Source organism: Bufo gargarizans, chromosome 11, assembly GCF_014858855.1.
Source record: "Bufo gargarizans isolate SCDJY-AF-19 chromosome 11, ASM1485885v1, whole genome shotgun sequence".
Taxonomy (NCBI): domain Eukaryota; kingdom Metazoa; phylum Chordata; class Amphibia; order Anura; family Bufonidae; genus Bufo; species Bufo gargarizans.
In genome coordinates, this window is record NC_058090.1 from 76844218 (window position 1) to 76871381 (window position 27164).

At 45.3% G+C, this 27164-nt stretch overlaps 1 protein-coding gene across 5 annotated transcripts in view; it reads right to left on the reverse strand.

The window, feature by feature from the left end:
* The window catches only part of LOC122922176 (gastrula zinc finger protein XlCGF28.1-like), a 30169-nt gene extending 11726 nt beyond the window's left edge, over positions 1-18443 (reverse strand). For 2 of the 5 annotated variants that reach the window (XR_006387105.1, XM_044272689.1), the window contains exons 1-2: positions 15024-15152; positions 11778-11878 (exon numbers count right to left, since the gene is read on the reverse strand). Coding sequence is in view for 4 of the 5 variants with exons in the window: in XM_044272689.1 (XP_044128624.1) it covers positions 11778-11878; positions 15024-15046 (124 nt within the window). In the remaining variant the exon portion in view is untranslated. Of the gene's footprint in view, positions 1-15; positions 94-6874; positions 7486-11777; positions 11879-15023; positions 15153-18384 lie in introns of those variants that run through there. The other 3 variants (XM_044272691.1, XM_044272692.1, XM_044272690.1) reach the window with 3 other exon arrangements.
* Positions 18444-27164: the final 8721 nt, after the last annotated feature.

Consider the following 27164-nt stretch of genomic DNA (forward strand, 5'->3'; position numbering starts at 1 on the left):
CTTCCATATATTTACCAGAAGATGTAGAGCCAAAGTCGCTGTCGGCAGTGTGCTCAGGAGATGCCCCCAAGCCCATCAAGTCCTGAAACATTTCTGAAACAAAAGGAAACTCAGTCATATATCGTATGCTGCAACAATCGCATACAGCCTAGGAGTATTTGCTTTAGGATCCATTCAGACGTCTGCACTTTGGGTGCGGAACGGGTGCGGACCCATTCATTTTCAATGGGGACGGAAAAGATACGGACAGCACACAGTGTGCTGTCCGCATTCGCATTTCCGGTCCGCGGCTCCGCAAAAAAAATAGAACATGTCCTATTCTTGTCCACAGCTGCGGACAAGAATAGGTATTTCTAATGGGGTGCCGGCCCGGTGCGGACGTGTGAATGGACCCTTAGGACTATTTTTATAATAGGAACTATTACAGGTACAGATCCCTTTGAAGAGTTTCTCCAGTTTCATATTCACAAGTTGTTTCTCTGCCTAGAGCAGGGGTGCACAACCATTTCTGGTTCGGGACCACATTGTCAGCCTGAACCAATTCTAAGGGCCGAAAATAAAACTTAAGGGGTATTACCAACTGAAATACTATATTTATAGCATATTGAACATACAGTATATATCATAAATGTCTAGTTGCATTTCTAGTACTCCCATCTAATGGGGAATTACATGAAAGATCCGTGTGAGCAGCCACAAAACATAGACATACATGTCTGTTACAAGATGATTGGGGGCCACACAGTATGGTATCGAGGGCCGCATGTGGCCCCCGGGCCGCAGGTTGTGCACCCCTGGCCTAGAGTAACCCAAACACTGAATATTTTTGCCCCATATACCTGTTTTTTCATGTCAGCACTTTCCTTCCCCTGTTCTCAGCATCACTGCATCCTGGCAGGATGTTTACATGTAGAACTTCCTGTTTTCATCAGCTTCCTGATGGGATTTCTAATCAAATTCAGCATGCTTTGTTCAGTAATTTTTATCAGGTCTTGCTCCTCCTATCTAACATGTACAGGGGAGGTGTAGGCGGCAAGATTTTCGTAGCGAGAACAATGTGGCGGGTGCTGCAAAACCCTGAGTAAAATTACAGAGCAAAGCATGCTGGGGTTGGTTAAGAAACCCAGCAGGAAGCTTATGGAAACAGGAAGTTGTGCTTGTAAACATCCTGCACGGATGCAGCGATGCTGAGAATAGGGGAAGGAAAGTGCTGCCAGGAAAAACAATCATATGGACAAAATATGCAGTGTTTGGGCTACTTGAGCAGATAAAATATATTCATTATGAAACCAGGGAACTCCTTTAAATCCATCCATGTCTAAGCCTTCTCTCGCCAACAAAGAAGCAATAAAGAGAGCTGAAGGAAAAAAGGAAGTTACATTTGCTACTGAGAAGAAAGGTCATGTGATATGCTCTGGGACTCTTTGGAAACCCTCTGCTTCAGAGGAGTCCAAGGACAAGAATGTCATGTGATTCTTACGCACTTCTGATTGGGTATCAGTAAGGTGGCCAAAGGTCAAAGTCCTTTTTCAAACGGCCCTAATATGGGCAACTTTTAGCATCCATATTACATCCACAACACCAAGAATCCCATGGTTGTAGTGACCCACAGTAAGATCCAAGTGGATGTAATACAAAAGCCAAAATGTGGCCATATTACGAATGTGTAAAAACATTGAAAACCATAACAAAATGAGGGCTGGCTGTGTTAGTACTCACTTGTAATAAATTCAACTAGAAAAGGTACAATTTCTGGGGAAATTGTGTGATGTGTTCTTGCCTCCACCAGTAGCTTACAACTGGAGTGGGCGGAGTAACTGGGTGGAGTGTAGACTCCACCCACTTTTATAAATTTTGACCTTTGTCTCACACTGACCCACCCTGCCGAGTTTGGGTGCTGTGAGAATGACAGCTGTTTAAAGGTTTCTTATTGAAGTCAATAGGGAAAATCTGATTGGTTGTTTGTGGCTCCGCCCACTTTTTAGCATCCCCAAAATGAGATATACATTGGCACAGTCCTCCAGTGACCAACTGTGCCAAGTTTCGGAACCCTGCCATTAACAGTCTAAGAGCAGCGGCAGTTTGAATTTTTCCCATTTAAACAAATGGCTGAAATTTGATTGGCCGTTGTAGACCCCGCCCACTTTTTAATTTTTTTTGACCCCAGTCACCCAATGACCTACGGTGCCAAGTTTGGGTATTCTGACTTAAATATTGTGAGAATGACAGCAATTTAAAGGTTTCTCATTGAAGTCAATAGGGAAAATCTGATTTGTTGTTGTTGGCTCCGCCCACTTTTTAAATTTTTGAATCCAAATTAATCTATTACCTGATTTCAGAGATTTGAAGCCCCTGACATCAATCATGGAAGCATTTTTCAATTTTCTGCATTTTTTTTTTTCCACATTGAAATCAATGAAAGAAATCTGATTGGTTGTTTTTGGCCCCGCCCACTTTTCAAAATTTTAATCCTAATCCTAAATTGTCCAACTGTACCAAGTTTGGGGATCCTGCCATTAACAGTCTAAGAGCAGCGGCAGTTTGAATTTTTCCCATTTAAACAAATGGCTGAAATTTGATTGGCCGTTGTAGACTCCGCCCACTTTTTTATAAATTTTTGAATCCAGTCACCCAATGACCTACGGTGCCAAGTTTGGGTATTCTGGCTTAAATACTGTGAGAATGACAGCAATTTAAAGGTTTCTCATTAAAGTTAATAGGGAAAATCTGATTTGTTGTTGTTGGCTCCGCCCACTTTTAAATTTTTTGAATCCAAAGTAATCTATGACCTGATCTCAGCGATTTGAAGCCCCTGACATCAATCATGGCAGCATTTTTCAATTTTCTGAATATTTTTTTTTCCATATTGAAATCAATGAAAGAAATCTGATTGGTTGTTTTTGGCCCCGCCCACTTTTCAAAATTTTAATCCTAATCCTAAATTGTCCAACTGTACCAAGTTTGGGAAACCTGCCATTAACAGTCTAAGAGCAGCGGCAGTTTGAATTTTTCCCATTTAAACAAATGGCTGAAATTTGATTGGCCGTTGTAGACTCCGCCCACTTTTTCATTATTTTTTGACCCCAGTCACCCAATGACCTACGGTGCCAAGTTTGGGTATTCTGGCTTAAATACTGTGAGAATGACAGCAATTTAAAAGTTTCTCATTGAAGTCAATAGGGAAAATCTGATTTGTTGTTGTTGGCTCCGCCCACTTTTTAAATTTTTGATTCCAAAGTAATCTGTCACCTGATTTCAGCGATTTGAAGCCCCTGACATCAATCATGGCAGCATTTTTCAATTTTCTGAAATTTTTTTTTTCCATATTGAAATCAATGAAAGAAATCTGATTGGTTGTTTTTGGCCCCGCCCACTTTTCAAAATTTTAATCCTAATCCTAAATTGTCCAACTGTACCAAGTTTGGGGATCCTGCCATTAACAGTCTAAGAGCAGCGGCAGTTTTAAATTTCCCCATTGAAATAAATGGCTGAAATTTGATTGGCCGTTGTAGACTCCGCCCACTTTTTAATAAATTTTTGAATCCAGTCACCCAATGACCTACGGTGCCAAGTTTGGGTATTCTGGCTTAAATACTGTGAGAATGACAGCAATTTAAAGGTTTCTCATTAAAGTTAATAGGGAAAATCTGATTTGTTGTTGTTGGCTCCGCCCACTTTTAAATTTTTTGAATCCAAAGTAATCTATGACCTGATCTCAGCGATTTGAAGCCCCTGACATCAATCATGGCAGCATTTTTCAATTTTCTGAAATTTTTTTTTTCCATATTGAAATCAATGAAAGAAATCTGATTGGTTGTTTTTGGGCCCGCCCACTTTTCAAAATTTTAATCCTAATCCTAAATTGTCCAACTGTACCAAGTTTGGGAAACCTGCCATTAACAGTCTAAGAGCAGCGGCAGTTTGAATTTTTCCCATTTAAACAAATGGCTGAAATTTGATTGGCCGTTGTAGACTCCGCCCACTTTTTCATTATTTTTTGAATCCAGTCACCCAATGACCTACGGTGCCTAGTTTGGGTATTCTGGCTTAAATACTGTGAGAATGACAGCAATTTAAAGGTTTATCATTGAAGTCAATAGGGAAAATCTGATTTGTTGTTGTTGGCTCCGCCCACTTTTTAAATTTTTGAATCCAAAGTAATCTATCACCTGATTTCAGCGATTTGAAGCCCCTGACATCAATCATGGCAGCATTTTTCAATTTTCTGAATTTTTTTTTTTCCATATTGAAATCAATGAAAGAAATCTGATTGGTTGTTTGTAGCTCCGCCCACTTTTTAATGTCCCCAAAATGTGACAGAAATTTTCAGGTTGACCCCATGACTGAGTGACCCAAGTTTGGTGAGTTTCACTCCGAAGCTGTATGAGTGACAAACATTTGCATTTTTCCAATAAAACTCTATGGGAGAAAAAAAGAGGTTTTCGGGGGCCCGCCCCAGGGGCCCGGAGGGTGGGATCGGTTAACAAAGCACAAGCAAGATAGTCGGGTATGTGCCGACCAAGAGTGCAAAGTTCGGTATTTATACTCCTAAATCTGTGGGAGGAGTAGCAATTTGAACGTCTCATTGTAGTCAATGGGGAGAATTTGATTGGTTCTGTGTGGCCCCGCCCACATTTTCGGGTCTCCGAAATGTGCTAACAAATTGCGCGTTGACCCCATGACTAAGTGACCCAAGTTTGGTGACTTTAGTTTAAAATCTGTGCGACTGGGAGCGATTTGAAAATTGTCCCTGTCAAAGTCAATGGGAAAAACATGGATTTTGGGGGCCCTGTCCCAGGGGCCCGGAGGGTGGGATCGGGTAACAAAGCAAAAGCAAGGTACTCGGGTGGGTGCCGACCAAGTCTGCAAAGTCTGGAATTTGTACTCCTAAAAATGTGGGAGGAGTAGCAATTTGAAGTTCTCATTAAAGTCAATGGGGAGATTTTGATTGGTTCTGTATGGCCCCGCCCACTTTTTGGGGTCCCCGAAATGTGCCCAAAATTTTCGGGTTGACTCCATGACTAAGTGACCCAAGTTTGGTGACTTTAGCGTCAAAGCCTGGCGAGTGGGAGCGATTTGAAAATTTACCCTGTCAAAGTCTATGGGAAAAAAGGGGGCTTCCGGGGCCCGCCACGGGGGCCCCGGGGGTGGGATCGCTCCACAAAGTAATAGCAATCCGATCGGGTACAATCTGCACGTTTTGGTAAATTTTTGTCTATGTAGTGTAAAAACTGTGGGAGGAGTTAGGGTGGCAAATTTGGCTATAATAATAATAATAATATATATGTGAGATAATAGTATGTGGTCTTGCTATGCAAGAACACATAACTATTTCTTCCCTGGCTATGTAAGCCCTTACGGAGGCAACTGTTTTGTGTCTTTTAAGGGGATTGTATTGCCAGTATCACTAATAAAAACCAGATTCTTCACATATTTGTTATCTATTTTATACATATATTTTTATTTTCTGTACCTAATTATGGGACAGGTTTCACCTGATCTTCTGTCAACAGTATTTAGAGATATGTTTTACGGAAGCCACATGGAGCATAGGAACCTGTTGTTTGGAGATGACTCATTGACTTCTATGGCAGATTGTTGTGGACATGCTCTGTGACCTGTGCAAAGATCACTGTGCAGGGAGGGGGAGGATGTGAGCGGTCTTCTGATGACACATTCTAAATGCCAAGACTCATAACATACTTATTTTCCAGGCGCCGAAACTGTATGAGCGCAGGTTTGTGGGGGACAACTTGTACTTATCATTGGCACCATTCTGTTGTACTTACAATATTTTGCACATGGCATTGTTTCTGGGGTCTTTTTTTGTGGCTTTCACCATAGTATGAGACGCTAATATAATACACTGCAATACTTCTGTATTTCACTGTATTGTGATAGAATACACTGATAGTGCTACTGGTTTTCTGTCTCTAGAAAAAAAAAAAAAAAATACACCTTTTTCCAAATTTTATACAACCATTTTAAAGGGGTTGGCCAATTTGTAAAAAATATGTTTCCACGCCCTATTCTGTCTCTTAATTTTTGCTTAACATTTGGTAGATTATGTAGAAGTAGGGGAGGCATAAAACCAAGTAAGACTGCAGGATGAGACTACATAGGGTTTGTTTGTAGTCTGTAACCATAGAAACACATTGAGCATCAGAAACAAAAGGGAAAATATAGAAATAGAGTAGTATATTTAACTGTAAAACTAATTAACAATGTAAAACTTAGATAATTTTACTGACAAGTGCTTCAACGGGACCATTTGTCCTCCATCACAACTTTACCTTAAAATACTTCCTTGTAATGACCCTCAGTCCTCTAAATACAGATATATAATGCTGCATTCTGTACCATGTGGTTAGGCAGGGTACTGCATGCAAGGCTTTCATTCCCATCAGAAAGTGAGATTAAAGGGAACCTGTCAGGAGCCCATGGTTTGGGCAGTATGAAATTACAACAGGCTCCCTGGTCACAAACAACTATGCTGCACTTTGAAACTTTGCACCATTTTAGAGAGAGCGTCAATCGATTAACAAGTCGGAGACAGGGAGAAGAGTCACAAGGGTGGCTCCTGGAGGCTTCTTCCCGTGAAGCTCAGGGTTGACTGACATGTCTCTCTCTTGACAGGTTACATAGTTCTTTGTAACCAGGGAGCTTGGATTTCATGCTGGTCCTTGTTTGGGCAGCATAAAGCCAAGATGATGGCTGGAAATGCCATTACGTTATGATCAGTGTGGGTATGACCCATGAGATCCTCATCGATCCTGAGAACGAAGGGGCAGATGTTGGACCTCCCCCACTGATTATAAAGTGATGGCATACAGCTGAAACAACCCTTTAAAGGGAAAAAAAGATGTTCCTTTACCTGAGGAAAGGCCAGTATCTATAAATCCCTTGATCTTCACATCATCTGTGATTTCAGTGCTCAGAATTTTCCTCAGTTCCTCTTCGTAGTCGGTGAGCTCCACGTCCCCTGGCGGTTCTTTCCCATTCAGCCTCTTATGTTTTTCGGCCTCGGCCAATTTTTTTTTCACGTGTCTCTTGATATCGTGATACCTCTTCTTACAGACGTCTACACTGCGCACATGAGGGCCCACGGCATTCACTGCATCTGTAATTCTCATCCACAGGGCCTTCTTCCGCGATTTTGGCACTTTGATAGCCTTCTGGCCAATGATCTGATCGTAATACTCCACCACCTTGGAGATGAGGACGCTGTTTTCTTGAAAGGAGAATCGAGTGGCTCTTCCTGACTGACCAGAACAGTTCTCTCCCTGTCCTTTAGGAGTACCCTCATCCGAATGGCCGAAAACAACCTCCTCTCCAGTATTCGGCATTCTCAATTTTATATCTATGTTAAGATGCCAATATGACAGACAGCAAAGGAAAATCTGAATATAAGTCTTTCAGAAATATGTATTTAAGTGGGTGCGATGCATGAGAAGTGTTCTTAAAGCAGTGCTTGAAAACCCAAAGCTGGAAAAAGAACAGAAAAACAGATCACAGGCTCCTGCAAATTGTGACTACAGTAGATAATTTTACCTTGGATTGGAAAGCAGCAGATTTCTGGTTATCCTAGAAAAAATTATTATTGGTCAAATTGCAATAAACCTACCGTTCTGATTTTTATGTACACTGCATTTTCTTCTGTTTCTCCTTGTGGTCCACCTTCTGCATTCAGTGGTGGACTGACATGCTCAGGAGCTTGGGCTCCTTTCTCATAGTGAGGCATCCCAGACACCTTTCATTAATTTAACCCAACTTCTAAATCCTTAGATGTATAAACCTATATCTCTCTATAGAAAGTGGAGAAGGAAAGTGTTGGGGACATTATATACCATATGTATCTCTGGGGCTAGATGTGAGGGACTATTTTCTATGCAAAAGAGGAAGGGCTTGACAAGGACTAATTAAAATGCATTCTGGAATGATGCCGATGCTTGGTGAGCTGCTTCCTACCTACAGAAAGGGAAGTCCTTCAGATCAGCAGATAAGTAAATTCATAGGATAACCCCTTAAAAGCGGTTCTGTCACCAGGAACAACCCTACACAACCAAGGCATATAGCCTGGTACCGGTGATGAAGTTGATTCAAACGATACCCTTGTTTTCTTCAGCTGAAGCTGACTGCCCGCCATTTCCGGGTTCAGTGACGTGAATGGCGCGTGTGCAGAATTCATCTTACCTCATCTGGATGAAGCCAAAGATGTTGTACAAGGCAAGTGTGCAGGCGAGGAGATCTCAGCGCTAGACACGAAGTCTAGCGCTGTCAATCTAAGGGGAGGGGGCATGTTTTGGAGAGGGGCACCAGTATGGGGCACCAGGGCCTCCTGGAGCTCTAATAGCTCATTTACATACTAATAAAAGTCCTCAATAATGCTGATACCTACAGAGAAAACAGAGGTATCGTTTGTTACTAGTTGTATAGGGCTGAACCGCATGACAGAGCTGTTTATGTTGCGGCTCTGTTCAAACCTACCTCAACGGACCGAACTGACTTATCGTAGGGTCCAACAGGTTCCACTGTGTTGATGTCAAACCGGGCATCACACAATGCAAGATAAAAGCTCCCGAGTGCACCTAACCTATGCTTCTTCATACCTGATGTTCAATATCTGTTCAGCAAAGAAAGCTGAAGTAGTACTGAATGCCAAGCTATCAGAATGACCAGGCCTCATAACTGGTCTGCAGTACCTACTGAAGATCAGAGCATTTCTATAAATGTTAAGTTATAAGGCAATGTTATCCGCATACAATACACTATGGGATCCAGAGGCCGAACTACACTTTTTTCCGGAAGAGCAAAAATACTTATCTTACCATTTTTTTAGCACTATTTTTAGCCGAGGAGGAGTATGAAAGTTGCAGTAATTCAAATAAATGACACGTGGGTGTACATAACGTTAAGGTTGCAATTTATGCCACTGTGGATGCATGGATGGCATCCGTGCTGCGTCCGTGTTTTGCCCAACAACTTATAGGATATGCTCTGAAAATTAAACTTTCAGCTGAGCAGTGTCCACGGAGTACAAATGACACACCAAGGTAAAAAAACAAGCACACAGACCAAACACGGACATCCTCACGGATAAGACATGAACTGATTTTTTTCACGGACGTAAAACGGACACAAGGCCTAACCCTAAGCAGTGCCACACAGGGTCTTACAGATCGACTAGTGCCCACAGCATCTCTTACACGAGGCTGCCCACCCCGTCATGCTGCCACGCCACTGGCAGTACTAGTAAAGATTGGAGCCGGCGGAACGCCCAAACTGACAAATCAGCAGCTTCCTTACTTAAAGGGAACCTGAGATCAACTTTATGCTGCCCATACTAACAGCAGAATAAAGTAGAGGCAGGTGAGTTGATGTCAGCGGTCTGTCATTTAAAAGTTAAAAGTAAGTGGTTGCCGAGAAGCAACATCACAATCATGGCAGACTGGGCCTGGAAAAGAGTCACGGCCACCTGAGAAGAGTCCTGGTTATTCATGAGTTCCTGCTCTCCTGCCCGCCTGCTGATGACTGACTGTCTTCTACCTAGTTTTCTCCCTTTCTCTCTAGGAGAGAACTGCCATCATCAGCAGATGGACGGTAGAGCAGGAGATTAGGAATAACCAGGACTCTTCTCAGGTAGATTTGACTCTTTTCAAGGCCTGGGCTGTAATGATTATGATGCTGGTTCTCGGCAACCACTTACTTTTAGCTCATGAGTGACACAGCGCTGACATCAGAGCATCTGTCACTATTTTATCCTGCCCTCAGTGAGGTCAGCATAACGTTGATGACAGGTTCCCTTTAAAACATGGCGCCTTACTGGCCGACTACCCTTGGTTGTGACCTTCGAGTACAGAGCTTTGTAACTGGATGTGTCAGGCACCAGCAGTATCGATCCAGAGACACAATAATACAGCATGTGTAGAAAAATAGGAACACTGTGACAAGTCCCACAAAAAATTGCGTTTCGAACCACTTAGTGTTCGTAGTCGCGCAGTATTGCTGTGCTGCCTGTGCCGTTCACAGCGCGCTCATTAATAGCAAGTCTTATGTGTACTAATACTAGACTTTTTTTTCAGAGAGTAAAATTGCCCGTATTGCCTGAGTTACTGTGACCTCTGACAACTGGATTTAAAGTGTTTTTCCAGGATTACTATAGTTTTTAAAAGATACGTGCAAGTAGTTGCTTATCCTTTTATGTCCTTTTTTTTTTTTTACATTTTGGACTCTCCTGACACATTTTCACAATACAAACCGATTACTCTTATTTCTTTCCATTCTGTGTGTAGCAGTTCCTGTTTCCAACCATACCCATGATGCACTTCTCTCTTCTCTGCCACAGCTCCAGCACCGCCCCTAACAATGCCCAGCTGGTTTATAGCCCCTCCCACCCAGCTAGTTACATAGACACCCACCCAGCTAGTTTATAGCTCCTCCCACCAAGCTAGTTACAGAGACACTCCCCTATTACTGCCCACCCAAGGCCATAACATTACAGGAAAATAAAAAAAGAGCTGTATGGACATCCCAGAACGATCGATAGGAGCAGTAAAGGTAAAAGAAATACATCATAAAATGATAGCTGCCTCCATAAATGATTATTTTAAAGGATCTTGATGCAAAGTGGAAACCCCCTTTAAGCAGATTGGGGTTTTACTGACTGACTTTGAAGCTATATCCACTAGCGGGAAGTCACTCTAGACATAACTGGAAATAAGAAAACAGCTGGTGGTAAATTTTGTGACTTTTCTTTTTCTCACCAAATTTGCAATAAAACTTGTGGCCATGCTGAGCTGATACAGCCTTTGTCTTTACCTATTGTAACATGGTGGCTGGTAAAGTACTGGAGGGGGTGTATATCTCACCCAGAATGCTCAGATGGGTGAGGTGAGGAATCCAGGGAAGTAGTTTGCTGAGGCACTTTTTTTTTAAAGGGTTTTTATGGGATGGTAGGTTGGTAGAGGGACCTGCCATTCCTTCCCTCACTCCAGTACACCTTTCTTTACGAGGATAAATACAAGGTTAAAACGCTCATTCAGTGCCAGAGAGCCTGGAAGCTGCATGACCTGTTGGCTGTGTGAAGCCCAATCTCCCTGTGTTTATGGAAGTACCTAGGCTAGGTAATCTTCTGTATAGTTAGCGCACAGACGGGCAGGTATTTGATTTCTGTTTGTGTACCTACATCTGAAGTGATTCCCAAAGTGAGTGTTCAAATTTGGCTGCTGTAAACTGTTTGGAGAAAAATAAAGTTGTTTTTGGACTTTTAACCTCAAAATTTGTGAAGTTTCCAACCCCACCACAAGCACACGGAGCCCGGCACTATGTATATTAGGACATTTGCTATTTATGTTTAAAAAACTCACTGCCACTAATATGAAGGAAAGTCCTGGTGTTCAGGCTGATTGACAGCTTACTCCTTATACTGTAAATAGGGAAAAGGCTGCCAAATCAGCAGGGGTGGCCGCTCACGAATATTGAGGACTACACTGAGCAGTGACTTTTTGAGAACTATTAAATAAAAAAAAGTGACCCAGCAGTGAAATCAGGGTCACAGACACTAGTTTAGTGTCAGATTGTCTTTAGGGCTCTCATAGTGAATCTGCATGAGGACCTTCCTGCTGCCACGTATGGTCTTATTAGTCAAGGATTTGGCAGCATGTCTGAAGAACAAGGTAACCATCAGTCAGCCAAACCTGTCACCTGCCTAAAAGACAATGACTGATTCCTGTACACGGAAACTATCTAATAGATGTCCATGCAACAATGTTACTCACTTGTGATGGGTTCAGACTCTGCTCCGTGCTCTGGTACACCTAGGCTTGGTGAGTCTTCTGTGTCGCTCTTAGATGTCACCTCCTGGTCCATGATTAGATCTCTGCAAAATATCAGAAGAAATTTATAAATCTGTCACAGTGCAAAAGCCAATGAAATTCAGGGCTGGACCCATCCTAAGAACCACATCGACAATGTGCCTAGAGATGATAACTTTCTGAGTCTAGAGACGTTCTTCAGTAAATCCACTAAACCAAATGTCAAAGACTGAGTGAGATAACTGGAATCTTGCCCAAATACAGAGGTTGACAGACAGACCACTAGCAAATGGTTGATTTTGTCAGAAAACCACTATGGCCATATAGCTAACTAGCTGTTCATGTCAGAAGTGGAACTTCATAAGGTCACCTCTCCACATTCCATGCCTCAAACTTTTTTGATTTTCTGTTCTATCTATTTTAGAATGTAGGAACAGGAACAATTTAATTTCTAGCGCTCATCCTTCTACAGAGGTGTCCTCCTTACCTTTCTTCCTGGCTCAACATATCCCAAGATGACCAGCTTTTAGAAAACAAAATCCTGAGATCTTTTGAGATACTCTATCACGAGATGCCTACTTTGTATGTGGCCACCCAATGGTTAAATTGTGTATTACAGTCCCAATTGAGAAATTGGAGTCCTTAACCTAAGTCGAGTGAAGGTCAGGGTGGACACGTGCAGTCGTTGGCTCTTTTATGGATCTTTGAGGCATTTAAAAATAGGTGCATTGTGGGTAAATGGCAATAAAAAAAATTACATTTTTTTTTATCAACTAAATGGAAAAAAAATAAAAAATCTATGCCCATGTTACACCAGTGACTTACAGCAAGTACTTTCATTGGGCAGCACCATCCCAAACGAAGATGAAACCCCAACTAATGACATCAATGGGAAGGCAGCCCCTTTAGTTTTCTCATCTTAAAGGGGTTTTCCAGGAGTGCAATATTCATGGCCTACCCTCTGGATCGGTCATCAATCGATATCTGATTGGTGGGGTGGATGGATAGCGGCTGTGCTTGGTATCGCAACACATCCCCTTCACTTGAGCTGCACGTAGGCCATGTGACCAACGAACGTGACCTCAGTGGCCTAGGAAGTGGCGCTCACTGGAGCCTCTACGAACAGCTGATGTGCCAGGAGTCAGACCCGCACCCATCAAATATCCGACGTGCCCAACATAAGTACTGCATTATTCATGGTGATAAATTAACCCTGGACACAGACAGTTTTCATTTTTTTCTCCCAGTCTTCTAAGAGCCACAACTTTTTTATTTTTCAGCTTGTTTTTTGCAGGGCGAGTTGTATTTTGTAACCCTTGATGACATCTGTTGTCTCTTTAAAGATAGCGCTTGCACTGGGGCAGAGAGACCGTCATAGGTGCTGGGTGGCTGCTCTTTCACACAGCAGACAGCCAGGGCCAATGTCTGTGATCGGCGATAATACTTCCCTACGGTAGCATTGGTTCCCCCTGAAAGATCCGGGGGCCTCAGCAATTACTACTCCGCAGCTGAACAGGAAAAGAAGCGGCCACATCTTGTCGAGACCCGGGCAAAAAAGCCTGCACCCTGAGTGAGTGCAGCAGAGACAGGGGAGCGAGAGACAGGTTAGTACTATGTATAGATCTTCCTTCCACAGGCTACTACTAACTATGCATTAGATTTGAAATGCCCAGAGAACCCCTTTAAAGCGGCTCTATCACCCGGATCACCCTAAACAACCAGCCATAAAGTCTCGTAGGGTCGCCGTTACTTCAGAAGCCGAGGGTGCCGCCACTTGTGAACGGCGCATGCGCAGTTTGCATCTTCACTCATCAGGATGAAGCCAAAGATGTTGTGCGCGCGCGCCCTTCTAGACAGCGAGTGCGCAAGATCTCAGCGCTAGACCAGATTTGGATTAGGTACGAATCCCACCCCTTCCCCCAGAACCATCAAATTTCCGTTATTTGAGCACTCCCCCTAGGTGCTCCATACTGACGTCACTCTCCTTCAAATCACACCCTCTCCCTTTACATTGACAGCGCTAGACTTCTGGTCTAGCGCTGTCAATGTAAAGGGAGAGGGCGTGATTTGAAGGAGAATGACGTCAGTATGGAGCACCAGGGGACGTGCTCAAATAACGGAAATTTGATGGTTCTGGGGGAAGGGGTGGGATTCGTACCTAATCCAAATGTTTTAAGGGCATCCGTCAGCATTTTTGCACCTATGAAACCGGCTGACCTGTTACATGTGCACTTTGCAGCTGAAGGCATCTGAGTTGGTCCCATGGTCCTATGTTCCCGCATTACTGAGAAAAATTATGTTTTAATATATGCAAATGAGCCTCTAGGAGCAACGGGGGCATTCCTCCCGTTACACCTAGAGGCTCTGCTCTCTCTGCAACTGTAGTGCCCTCTGCTCTGTGATTGACAGGACCAGGTAGTTAAAAGCGTTATCACGCCTGGTCCTGACTTCATTGAGGGTGTGTCAGTTGCATGAAAGCAGAGCCTTTAGGTGTAACGACAACGCCCCCGTTGCTCCTAGAGGCTAATTTGCATATATTATAACATCACTTTTCTCAGCAATGTGGACACATATGAACATGGGACCGACACAGATGCCTTCAGCTGCCAAGTGCACATGGAACAGGTCAGCCAGTGTCATAGGTACAAAACTGCTGACAGATGCCCTTTAAGTGCAACCTGTTGTGTCCCCATCATGTGGCGGATACGCTGTGGACGTACGGTTTCTAGACTGGTGCAGCTGATTAGAGATGAGCGAATTTCATGTTATGAAATTCGTTTACGCTTCGTCTGGCGGTAAAAGCAGAACTGCGTTATGGATTCCGTTACCACGGACCATAACGCAATTCTATGACGGAATGCCTTTAGAGAACTTCCATTATTGTTTCCGTCATAATAGAAGTCTATGGGCTGCAAAACGGATCTGTCCCGTTTCCGCTATGCAGGAGAGGATCCGTTTTGCAGCCCATAGTCTTCTATTATGACGTTATGGCAGTGTGAACACGGTCCTGTGTATGTAGACAGCCACCCATGTAAAAAACTGGAAATGATGCATCATGTGACCTATATATATATATATACATTGCCATACTTGTATATATAAGTTAACAAACTGCTATGCATCCACATAAGCAGCGCTTTTCTGCAGAACCTCCCCTAACAGCACACACCCATCCAGTCTACACTGTCATCTCCCAGCTCCAGCGCTTACCTGCCCCGGCTTTGTCTGCGCATGTGCGAAGGCTATGGTTCGCCGCACAAAAGCTGTTTTGCCGTTCTCTAATTCTGATTGGTTGATGCGCTGAACCTAGCAACCCCCGTTGGATGATGGGACTTGAAGTCCTTCCTTGCGGACGTTTGTGAGTAAAGCAATACACGCACGACTACGTCTCCCGGAGTCCTCGTCATTGTCAGCGTCTCTGAACTTTTTTTTTTTTTTAAAGCAAAACTTTATTAGTTTTAGATGCGTTTAACAGGAGTGATTGGCGGGAAATACCCTGTGGCTTGTGTTTTCATATAGAAGTATATGAGAGGTTTAGTTGTACGTGTTTTTAGTCAGCCATGTTGTAAGAGCTGGAGCAGGGTCAGATAGAGATACCTTGGGGTGTCACATTGAATAAAAGCCATACATACGACTGTGGTGTTACAAATAGGAATATGATACTTGGACGCGCCATTTTACCTCAATGGCAAATGTGGCGCTAAGTTTTGGATCAATATGTCAGCCATGAGAAGGTGTGCGGATCAGAAATGGCCATGACCTGTGGCAGACGGCGTATTTTCCGTCCGTGTGCGCAGCAGACTGAACACGGACCCATAGAGGTCACTAGTGCAATTCACACCCCCATTTTTCCGCACAGACCTAGAATCCGTGTGGAGAAACTCGTTATTCTGGTCCGTGGCTTACTCGCGCACCTGCAGACAATTGTTTCTGGCGGTCTCGGGGTCCGTGTCGTATACGGACCTCACTATGCACTGAAAATCTTACAACCGCAACACATACGATTTTTAATATGGCCGCCCAAGGCTTGGTTCACATTTGCATTGGAGGCTCCGTTATATTCTGAAAAAATAGTGCAGCATCTTGCGCCATGTTGTCCCATTATAGCCATCTCCCAGGATGCATTGCAATTAGTTCTTCCATTTTTGCGTTTTCATTTTTAATCTCTGCCTTCCCAGGGCCATAATTTTTTTTATTTTTCAGTTCCTATAGCTATAGGAGGGCTTGTTTTTTGCCGGACAAGTTGCACTGTCTAATGGCGTCATTTAATAGTGCACCAAATTGGGTGGAATTAGAGAAAAACGCAATTCTGCCAGTTTTATGGGTTTTGTTTTTACAGTGTTCACTATGCAGTAATGCTGACCTTTTACCTTCATTTTCCAGGTCAGTACGATTACGGCAATACCACATTTACATAGTTTTTCTCTATTACAGAAAAAAAAAAACTTGCAAAAATGTTTTTTTTTTCATCGCCATATTCTGACCCCCATAACTTTCTTTATAGTTACCGGTATATCTACGGAGCTGTGTGAGGGTTCATTTAATGCGGACTGATCTTTAGTTTTGATACCATTTTGGGGTATGTATGACTTTTGTATTACTTCTTATCACTTCTAATTATGAAAAAATGCCGAATCGGCCACGTTGATTTTTTTCCTGTTTTGCCATTATGGGATAATTAAAAAAAATATATTTTAATAGTATGGGTGTTTTCGGATGCGGGGGTGCCTATAATGTGTATTTTTTTTTATTGTTTATAAATTTTTATTTTAAGTTTGGGGACGGGGTAGAATTTATTTATATTTTAAAAGACTTTTTTTAAGTCCCTAAGTGGACCCCAGCATGCAATCATTAGATCGGCTATTGTATAAATTGATGAAATGTTGTCCATTACAGTATGTGAAGTATGCAGTATTAGTATATACCAATGCAGTGCTGCCACCTGCAGGCCTGGTCCTAGAAGCACGCTCTGGCTTACTACTTCTGTGGATCGCCTTCCCCAATCTCAGGCAGGGAAGGCATTCCGGGTTCTTTGCCCAGTGCAGTTTCTAGGTAAAATTTCTCTCAGGGCGAGTGTCAAAAAAACCCCCCCCCCCCCCCCCCCGGTAACAGACAGGCAGGCAGTGCTGACCTCACTCACTGTACGTCACGCAGTGCTTGAGTTACAGTGAGTGAGCGCCGCCGCCCGCACTGCCTGCCTGTGGGGGGACATTATTTTTAATAAGGATCACTATGGACATTATTTAGAATGGAGGCTGCTGTGGATGTCATTATAACTGTATAATGTCTGATAGGCCTAGTCCTGAGTTATATTACCCTGCCCTGTATAATAATGTACCCCGATACCCCTTAGTTATATTACTCCAGCGGGGTAATATAACTTAAGGCTCCTTTCACACTAGCGTTCGTCGGTCCGCTCGTGAGCTCCGTTTGAAGGAGCTCACGAGCGGACCCGAACGCAGCCGTCCAGCCCTGATGCAGTCTGAATGGAGCGGATCCGCTCAGACTGCATCAGTCTGGCGGCGTTCAGCCTCCGCTCCGCTCGCCTCCGCACGGACAGGCGGACAGCTGAACGCTGCTTGCAGCGTTCGGGTGTCCGCCTGGCCGTGCGGATCCGTTCAGACTTACAATGTAAGTCAATGGGAACGGATCCGCTTGAAGATGTCACCAATTGACTCAATCTTCAAGCGGATCCGTCCCCCATTGACTTTACATTGAAAGTCTGAACGGATCCGCGCAGGCTACTTGCGCACTTGCGAATTTTTTTAAAGTTATTAATGCAGACGGATCCGTACTGAACGGAGCCTCCGTCTGCATTAATATGAGCGGATCCGTTCAGAACGGATCCGCCCGAACGCTAGTGTGAAAGTAGCCTTAGGGGTATCAGGGATGGGTACATTATTATACAGGGCATGGGCAGGGTAATATAACTCAGCTCAGGACTAGGCCTATCAGACATCATACAGTTATAATGAGTAATGACACCAACAGCAGCCTCCATTCTAAATAATGTCCATAGTGATCCTTATTAAACTTAATGTCCCCCACAGTGACAGTGGCCCCCATTTTCATGTCTCCCACAGTGGCCCCCCCCATTGTAATTAATTCCCCCCATTGTAATTAATGCCCCCCCCCCCCCATTGTAATTAATGCCCCCCCAGACCATCACTCGCCTCACAGCAGGCATCAGCACTGCTCAGGGGCTCAGGGCGGGCGGTAACAGGCAGGCAGTGCGGCGCTCACTCAGTCACTGTATGTCACGCGCCTGCGCCGCCTAGTGGGAGGAGCAGGCGCGTGACGTCAGTAAGTCTGACCAGGGCCGGTGCAAGGATTTTTGCCGCCCTAGGCAAGATAAAAATTGGCACCCCCGCCCCCCCCCTTTATCAGATCCGGAATTGCGGACCCGGATCCGCAATTCCGAACCTGAAAAAAAATAGTACATGTCCTATTCTTGTCCCCAATAACGGACAAGAATAGGCATATTCTCTTAGTGCCGGCAATGTGCGGTCCGCAAAATGTAGTATTAATAACTAAACAATTAAATAATACACATATTGCATTGTCTACTTACCACCAGGACAATTAGATGATCTGGTCTCTGGCTGCAGTCTGGCTCTGCGGACTCCCTTGTCACTCTCTTCTCCCCCCCTCCCTTGTCACTTTCTTCCCCCCCCCTCCCTTGTCACTCTCTCTCCCCCCCCTCCCTTGTCACTCTCTTCTCCCCCCCTCCCTTGTCACTCTCTTCTCCCCCCCCCCTCCCTTGTCACTCTCATTCTACTACTCCCCCCCTCCCTTGTCACTCTCATTCTACTACTACTCCCCCCCCCTCCCTTGTCACTCTCATTCTCCCCCCCCTCCCTTGTCACTCTCTTCCCCCCCCCCCTCCCTTGTCACTCTCTTCTCCCCCCCCCTCCCTTGTCACTCTCTCCTCCCCCCCCCTCCCTTGTCACTCTCTCCCCCCCCTCCCTTGTCACTCTCTTCCCCCCCCCTCCCTTGTCACTCTCTTCTCCCCCCCTCCCTTGTCACTCTCTTCTCCCCCCCCCCTCCCTTGTCACTCGCTCCCCACCCCTCCTTGGTCACTCTCGTCTCCCACCCCCCTCCCGTGGCACTCTCTTCTCCCCCCCCCCGTCCCTTGTCACTCTCTTGCTACTTCTCCCACCCCCCCTCCCTTGTCACGTGCTCTTCTGCCCCCCCCCTCCCTTGTCACTCTCATTCTCCCCCCCCCCTCGCCTTGTCACTCTCTTCTCCCCCCCCCTCCCTTGGTCACTCTCTTCTCCCCCCCCTCCTTGTCACTCTCTTCTTCTCCCCCCCCTCCCTTGTCACTCTCTTCCTCCCCCCCCCTCGCCTTGTCCACTCTCTTCCCCCCCCCCCACCTCCCTTGTCACTCTCTTCCCCCCCCTCCTTGTCACTCATCGTCGCCCCCCACGCCCCGGCCCTTGTTCACTCTCTTTCTCCCCCCCTCCCTTGTCACTCTCTTCTCCCCCCCCTCACCTTGTCACGCTCTTCTCCCCCCCCCTCCCTTGTCACTCTCTTCTCCCCCCCCTCCCTTTTCACTCTCTGCTCCTCCCCCCCCCTCCCTTGTCACTCTCTTCTCCCCCCCCCTCCCTTGTCACTCTCATTCTACTACTCCCCCCCCCTCCCTTGTCACTCTCATTCTACTACTCCCCCCCACTCTTGTCACTCTCATTCTACTACTCACCCCCCCCCCTCCCTTGTCACTAGTCTCATTCTACTCCCCCCCCCTCCCTTGTCACTAGTCTCATTCTACTCCCCCCCCCCTCCCTTGTCACTAGTCTCATTCTACTACTCACCCCCCCCCCCCCCTCCCTTGTCACTAGTCTCATTCTACTCCCCCCCCCCTCCCTTGTCACTAGTCTCATTCTACTCCCCCCCCCTCCCTTGTCACTAGTATCATTCTACTCCCCCCCTCCCTTGTCACTAGTATCATTCTACTCCCCCTTGTCACCTCTAATGTAGCGTGGCCGAGCTCTGTTCGGTCCGGGGTACAGGAGCTTTTGTTTCCTGTACCCGGCTGACAGGAAGTGCTCACTTAGTGTGCACTTCCTTTCAGTCCGGCCGGGTACAAGAAACAAATGCTCCTGTACCCCGGACCGAACAGAGCTCGGCCACGCTACACTAATAACTCAGCAGTCTGCAGCGCAGGCAGGCTGCGCAGCACTGAGCCGGCCGCTGAGGAGGCTCAGCATGAGGGGCGCCGCCGGCCGGCCGCCCGATCATTTACCATCATAACGATTTTCTTTTTTTTTTTTTTTTTTTTTTACCTCAACGGGCGCCCTGCTGCTGACAGCGCCCCGGGCGGCCGCCCGTCCCGCCCGCCCCTAGAAACGGCCCTGTCTTTGCCCTTAGGCCCCTTTCACACGGGCGTGACGGATTGGCTCCGGATGCGTTCAGGGTGCGTTCAGTGAAACTCGCACCATTTTACAAGCAAGTTCAGTCAGTTTTGTCTGCGATCGCGTGCAGTTGTTCAGTTTTTTTCCGCGCGGGTGCAATGCGTTTTGATGCGTTTTTTACGCGCGTGATAAAAAACTGAAGGTTTACAAACAACATCTCTTAGCAACCATCAGTGAAAAACGCATCGCACTTGCTTGCGGATGCAATGCGTTTTTCGCGCAGCCCCATTCACTTCTATGGGGCCAGGGCTGCGTGAAAAACGCAGAATATAGAACATGCTGCGATTTTCACGCAACGCAGAACTGATGCGTGAAAAACAACGCTCATGTACACAGCCCTATTGAAATGAATGGGTCCGGATTCAGTGCAGGTGCAATGCGTTCAACCCGCGCGGAATACTCGCCTGTGTGAAAGGGGCCTTAATATGCCATGGTCACTGGCCCAGAAAAAAGCCGCAGAGCTTACCAGAGCACTGCAGTCTCTTAAAACAGCTAAGGAGGTTGTGGGAGTCGTAAAGATATCAAAATCTCGGACAACGCCTTTAACCTGTTGGGGACACATGACGTACCGGTACGTCATGACGCCCTGGTACTTAACCACCTCCCATCCGGGAGGTGGTTCTCTATCTCTGAATGGACGTTTTAAAATGTCCATTCAGAGATCGCAGCTGCACGCTAATCGTTCAGCTGCTGATCGGGTTGCCCGCTGTCAGTTGACAGCAAGGCAACCCTTACGCTGGGTTCACACCTAGGCGTTTCTCAAACGCGCGTTTCTATGCGCGTTTTTGTCGCGCGTTTTATGCGCGTTTTTTTTAATAGTGAACGCGCGTTTGACAGCAGTGTTGTCCAAAGAGTCTATGGCCCAAACGTGCGTCAAACGCGCCAAAAAAAGCTCCTGTACTTGTTTGAGCGTCGGGCGTTTTACAGCGCGATCGTACGCGCTGTAAAACGCCCAGGTGTGAACCCTTCCCATAGGGAATCATTGGTTCTTACCTGTTGTGCGTTTTACAGCGCGTAGGAACGCGCTGTAAAACGCTCAGGTGTGAACCCAGCGTAAGAGAAGGCAGGGACAGTGCCCAGGTGTCCCTGCCTTCTAGATCACTGTATACACAGCGCTCACAGAGCGCAGTGTATACAGAGCAGGAAGGTCTATGCGCTTCCTGTTCCGGCCCGGCGGTCATACAGCTGTACAGCCTCTCTGGGGGGTGCATTTCTCCTGTAACTGGGGCTACTATGTCAGCCCCAGTTACAGGAGAAATCAACAGTGGAAAAACAAAAACAAAGTAAATGTCCCCCAGAGGTCTTGTATGACCTTATGGGGGATGCAAAGTGTAAAATAAAAAATTAAGTGTTAAAAAAAGAAATAAATAAAAAAAGGTTTCACATGTAAAAAAAAAATTCCCTATGTAAGGAATAAAAATTGAATGGTAAAAATAGAAAAAATAAAATAGACATATTTGGTATTGGCACGTCCGTGACTGGTCTTCTCTATAAATATATCACATGATTGACCCAGGCCGATAAACACCATAAAAAAAAAAAAAAAACGGTGTCAAAAAAAGCCTTTTTTGTCACCTTACATCACAAAAAGTGCAACACCAAGTGATCAAAAAGGCATATGTCTTACAAAATAGTACCAATAAAACAGTCACCTCATACCGGAAAAAATGAGCCCCTACATTAGAAAATCGATAAAAAAATATAAATAACTATAGCTCTCAGAAAACATAATTTTTTTGTTTCAAAAATGCTATTATTGTGTAAAACTTAAATAAATAAGAAAAAGTATACATATTAGGTATCACCACGTCAGTAACAATCTGCTCTATATAAATGTCACTTGACCAAACCCCTCAGGTGAACGCTGTAAAATTCAATAAAAACTGTGCTAAAACAACCAATTTTTTGGTCACCTTGCCCCATAAAGTGTTATAATGAATGATCAAAAAATCATATGTACCCAAAAATAGTACCAATAAAACTGGCACCTTATCCCCTAGTTTCCAAAAAGTGAAATTTAAAACTTTGAGCTCCATTTTCCTTTAATTCTTGTGGAACACCTAAAGGGTTAACAACGTTTTTAAAATCGTTTTTTAATTAACTTAAGGGGCGTAGTTTCTACAATGGGGTCATTTTATGGGGATATCCACTATGTAGGCCCCACAAAGTGACTTCAGACCTGAGCTGGTCCTTAAAAAGTGGGTTTTGGCAATTTTCTTAAAAATTTTAAGAATTACTTCTAAGCCTTCTAACGTCCCAAAAAAATAAAATGACATTTCTAAAATGATGCCAACATAAAGTAGACATATGGAGAATGTTAAGTAATACATTTTTTATGAGGTATCACTTTCTGTTTTAAAAGCAGAGAAATTGAAATGTAGAAAATTGCGAATTTGTAAAAATTTTTGGGTAAATTTGGGATTTTCTCATGAATAAAGGTAAAATATATTCACTCAAATTTATGACTAGCATGAAGTACAATGTGTCACGAGAAAACCATCTCTGAATGGCTTGGATAAGTAAAAGCGTTCTAAAGTTATTACCACATAGTGAGATATGTCAAAATTAGGCCTGGTCAGGAAGGGTCATGTGTATTTACGATCACCGCCGCTCGGCGGGCATTGGTCGGAGCAGAGTGCCTACTGAAATCATTCAGCAGGCACTCTGTGACAATGCCGAGGGGGGGTCCTGTGATGCATGGTGGTACGCTGCGTCCAGCTTGCTGCTCCGAAGGTGGTAGTGTTTCATGTGGCCCAGGGGGTTATCTGTACTATTAAATGACAAACAACGTTTGCATACTGTTTCCCCAATAGGTTCTGCGTTACCGCAAGTTCTGGATTTAGGTCCAACATCAGTAGCTACAACAAACCTTAGCACTATCTTCGCAACAGGAGAAATGTAAGCTTTTTTGAGGGGGCATAAAGGGGTCACGGTCAGGGTTGTAAGGTAAACAAAAGAAAAGAAAAAAAACAAGGGGACATACACAGTGGGGTCGGGCAAGTCATACGACGCTAAGATTTCTGCATGTTAGCAACTCCAGCTCATTTATAGTCACGTTGGTGTAACGGTCACGTCCACACACACACAGGGGGAAGGATAGTGACCACCCTCACCCCTGGTCCTGCCTACTTGCCTCACGAGTCCTGATGACAGGGGACAACTGGACGACAGTCCCTTACTTAGGATATGTGCAGGGAAGACAAAATACGGAACGTGAACGGATCGGGTCAGAACCAAGAGAGCTACGCAGTACAAAGGGTTAAGCAAAGAATGGTCAGGAGAAACCGGGGTCAAATACCAGGTAGGTAGAGAAGTACCAGAGGAGACCGCAAAGAGTAGTTAGGTGGGATCCGAGGTCACAATACCAGGAGGGATGCGCAGTACAGGAGGAGCTAGCAAAGGATCGTCAGGATACAGGATCAGGTGAGTATTCAGTAGTCTAACAAATAGCCAGGAACCTAGAATTAACAGCCAACCTGTGGCCAGCAGGCTGCCTGTATTTATAGTGGGGTCTGAGGGTCATGTCACATGACCGACAGACAGATAAGTCAAGCACCGAGTGATCAGCTTGGCACTCAAGGCAGACCTAGGAGCAGGGAGCCTCCCAGCTAGCAAAGCCGCCCTGGGAACGAGGCCAAACACAGATCCTCGCTCCCGAAGCTAAGCAGCAGGTCTGCGGCTGATGGGAGACCGAGTGCGCCTTTGGCATAGCTGAATTTGTTTTAGCCTTCAGTCTATACAGAGATGTCATCTGTACTGTTAACCCGCAGCGCAGGGAAGAACTGGATTTGTACCTGTATAAGGTGGCGGACCTGGCCTATAAATATGGCGGGCCCACATTCTATGACTATCACTGTTCCTTCTCAGCGAAGGCAGTGGCGGCACTGGTGCCGTTTCAGCACACGGTAGATTGGTCCAACATTGACACAGAATTATTTTGTAAACATTTTGCGGGTATTAAAGCTCCAGCATGCGCCAGGTTTAACTTGTATTCCCACACGACAGATTGGTGTTCATTTTCTAGTCATCCCGCCCAGGTGCCAGCCAGTAATAACCCAGGCCCATCAGTCAGCAAAGCGGTTCAGGGGTTCGACAAATTGGGATGGCCTATCAAGTATTTGGGGAAATCCCAAATTTGCAATAACTTTAACTATTCTGTATGTCATTATAGTCAGTGTCGCCTATTGCATTTATGCGCGATTTGTTTCAGAGCATATCCCCCCCGGCTTGTATGTTAAAAAATAAGAACGCAGCATGACTAGGTGTGGTGAATGTTGATTTGTTTAGTTTATTGCTGAAAACTCATCCTGATTCTGATTGGGTCCAATTCATGGTTAGTAGCTTGACCTATGGTTTTCATACAGGTCTGGTGGCTCTTCCGCAATCCATCTATTGTGTAAGAATTTGCAGTCGGCTTGCAGAGACCCCGCGGCCATATCACAGCTCATTCAGACTGAATTGGACAAGGGGTATATGATTGGTCCTTTGAAGCATTCCCCCTTCGAATGTTGGAGGGTCAACCCTGTCGGGGTAGTCTGCGGGAAATTCTATAATTAAAAGAGATTAATTTATGATTTGTCAGCCCCACATTCTTTACCCATACCTAGCCTTAATTCCTTAATCCCGTCTGAGGAATTTGCCATGAAATACTCTTCAGTTGATAAAGCCACTCAGTTTATACTGACGTTAGTTAGGGTGACCTGGTTATCCAAAGCGGACATTACGGACGCTTTCAAGTTACTCCCAGTTTAACCTGAACTGTGGCAACGGCATGGTCTGAAGTGGTTAGGTCAATATTACTTTGCGAACAAACTGACGTTCGGTTCCAAGTCTAGCCCTTGGATTTTCAATCAATTTGCCCGGGCATTACATTGGATTTTAAAAGATTTATTTTGTGTTAATCATGTTATCTATTACATGGATGATTTTTTAGTTGTTCGAGCTCCCTACGCAAGCACCTCAAGATCTGCAGGTATTACAGTCGGTATTTGCTGACCTTAGAGTTCCGATAGCTCCACATAAGGTGGAGGGTCCCAGTACCTCAATCACGTTCCTGGGTATATGTTTGGACACAATTAACATGGAAGCTAGTCTCCCTCAAGATATGTTACTGAGGGTCAAAGAAGTGGTGCACAGGCTAGCTCAAGTCAGCGTTACCACCAGAACAGACCGCCAGTCAACTTCACCATGTATATTATACCCCAAGGCAGGTCATTTATCTCCAGACTGTTGAATTTGCTCCCTCACACTCTAGGTCGGGATAGTCCAGTGCACCTAGACCAAGAAGCTACGGCCGATTTGCTCTTGTGGAATAAGTTCTTGGCTCACGGGAGTGGCGTCTCATTTTTCATTCCGGCGGTTTCTAATGATTCCCCGATGGTCCACACGGATGCTTCATCCACTATGGGTTTTGCAGCTATCTATGGCACCCACTGGTTTGCTGATCTGTGGCCACCGGAGAATATTCAGTTGACAGGTTTTTCCAGGTGTTCCCCCTTGTTTGAGATCTTCCCCTTAGTGGGCGCAGCCCACGTTTGGGGTTCACTGTGGGAGAATCAGATGGTTCTTTTTCTCACGTATAATGAGCCTTTAGTAGAAATTCTTAAAAAAGGTAGATCAGACTCCAGGCAGATCATGTCTTTTGTCAGGAGGCTGGTCTGGCTGTCCCTACAACACAATTATCACATCAGGTGTGAACACATCAGAGGGCACAATAACGTGGCTGCAGATGCATTGTCTAGGCGTAACTTGTCACTCTTTTTCCAGGTTTGCCCACAGGCGGACCGGATACCGTCAGCTGCCCCCCCGACTCGACCAGTTAGTGATGGATTAGCAACTCACCTCTCTACCGCTAGGTCTCTCATGTCTAAAACCTTATCCAGAAATACTCTGAAGACTTACTCCAGAAATACTCTGAAGGCCTGGGGGTTATTCAACGACTTCAAAAGGTCTTATTCACCAGCAGGGGTGGATAATATAACTCACCTATTGGCTTTTGCCGCATTTTGCCACTCTCACCGTAAGTTGGCATAGAGCCGAATTTGTACCTAGCTGGGATACAACATCATTTGTACAGTCAGGTCCATAAATATTGGGAACATTTTTGGCTCTATACACCACCACAATGGATTTTAAATGAAACAAACAATATGTGCCTTAACTGCAGACTGTCAGCTTTAATTTGAGGGTATTTACCGTATTTTTCGCCCTATAGGACGCACCGGCCCATAAGACGCACCTAGGTTTTTGGGGAGGAAAATAGGAAAAAAATTATTTTTAACCAAAAGGTGTGCTTTTGGTGGGTTTGGAACTAATGGTGGTCTGTGGGTGGCACTATTACTGGGGATCTGTGGATGACGGACACTGTTATGGGGGGGATCTGTGGATGACGGACACTGTTATGGGGGGGATCTGTGGATGACGGACACTGTTATGGGGGGATCTGTGGATGACGGACACTGTTATGGGGGGATCTGTGGATGACGGACACTGTTATGGGGGGGATCTGTGGATGACGGACACTGTTATGGGGGGGATCTGTGGATGACGGACACTATTATGGGGGGATCTGTGGATGGCACTGTTACGGGGGGGGGTCTGTGGATGGCACTGTTACAGGGGGGATCTGTAGATGGCACTGTTACAGGGGGGATCTGTGGGTGGCACTGTTATATATGTGCCATCCACAGACCCCCCACCCCATAACAGTGCCATCCACAGCCCCCCAGCCCATAACAGTGGCATCCACAGACCCCCCCCCTTAACTGTGCCATCCACGGATCAGCTCGATCAAACCACCCGCCCACCGCCGCCGCCGCCCCCGCCTCTGCCGCCTCCAGTATACTAATATTAAATGTCTTATTCAATTAAAATATATTAGATATGCCCCCTTACTCCTATATTGCTAATCGTACCTTAAATCCTATTCCTAGGTGCTGTA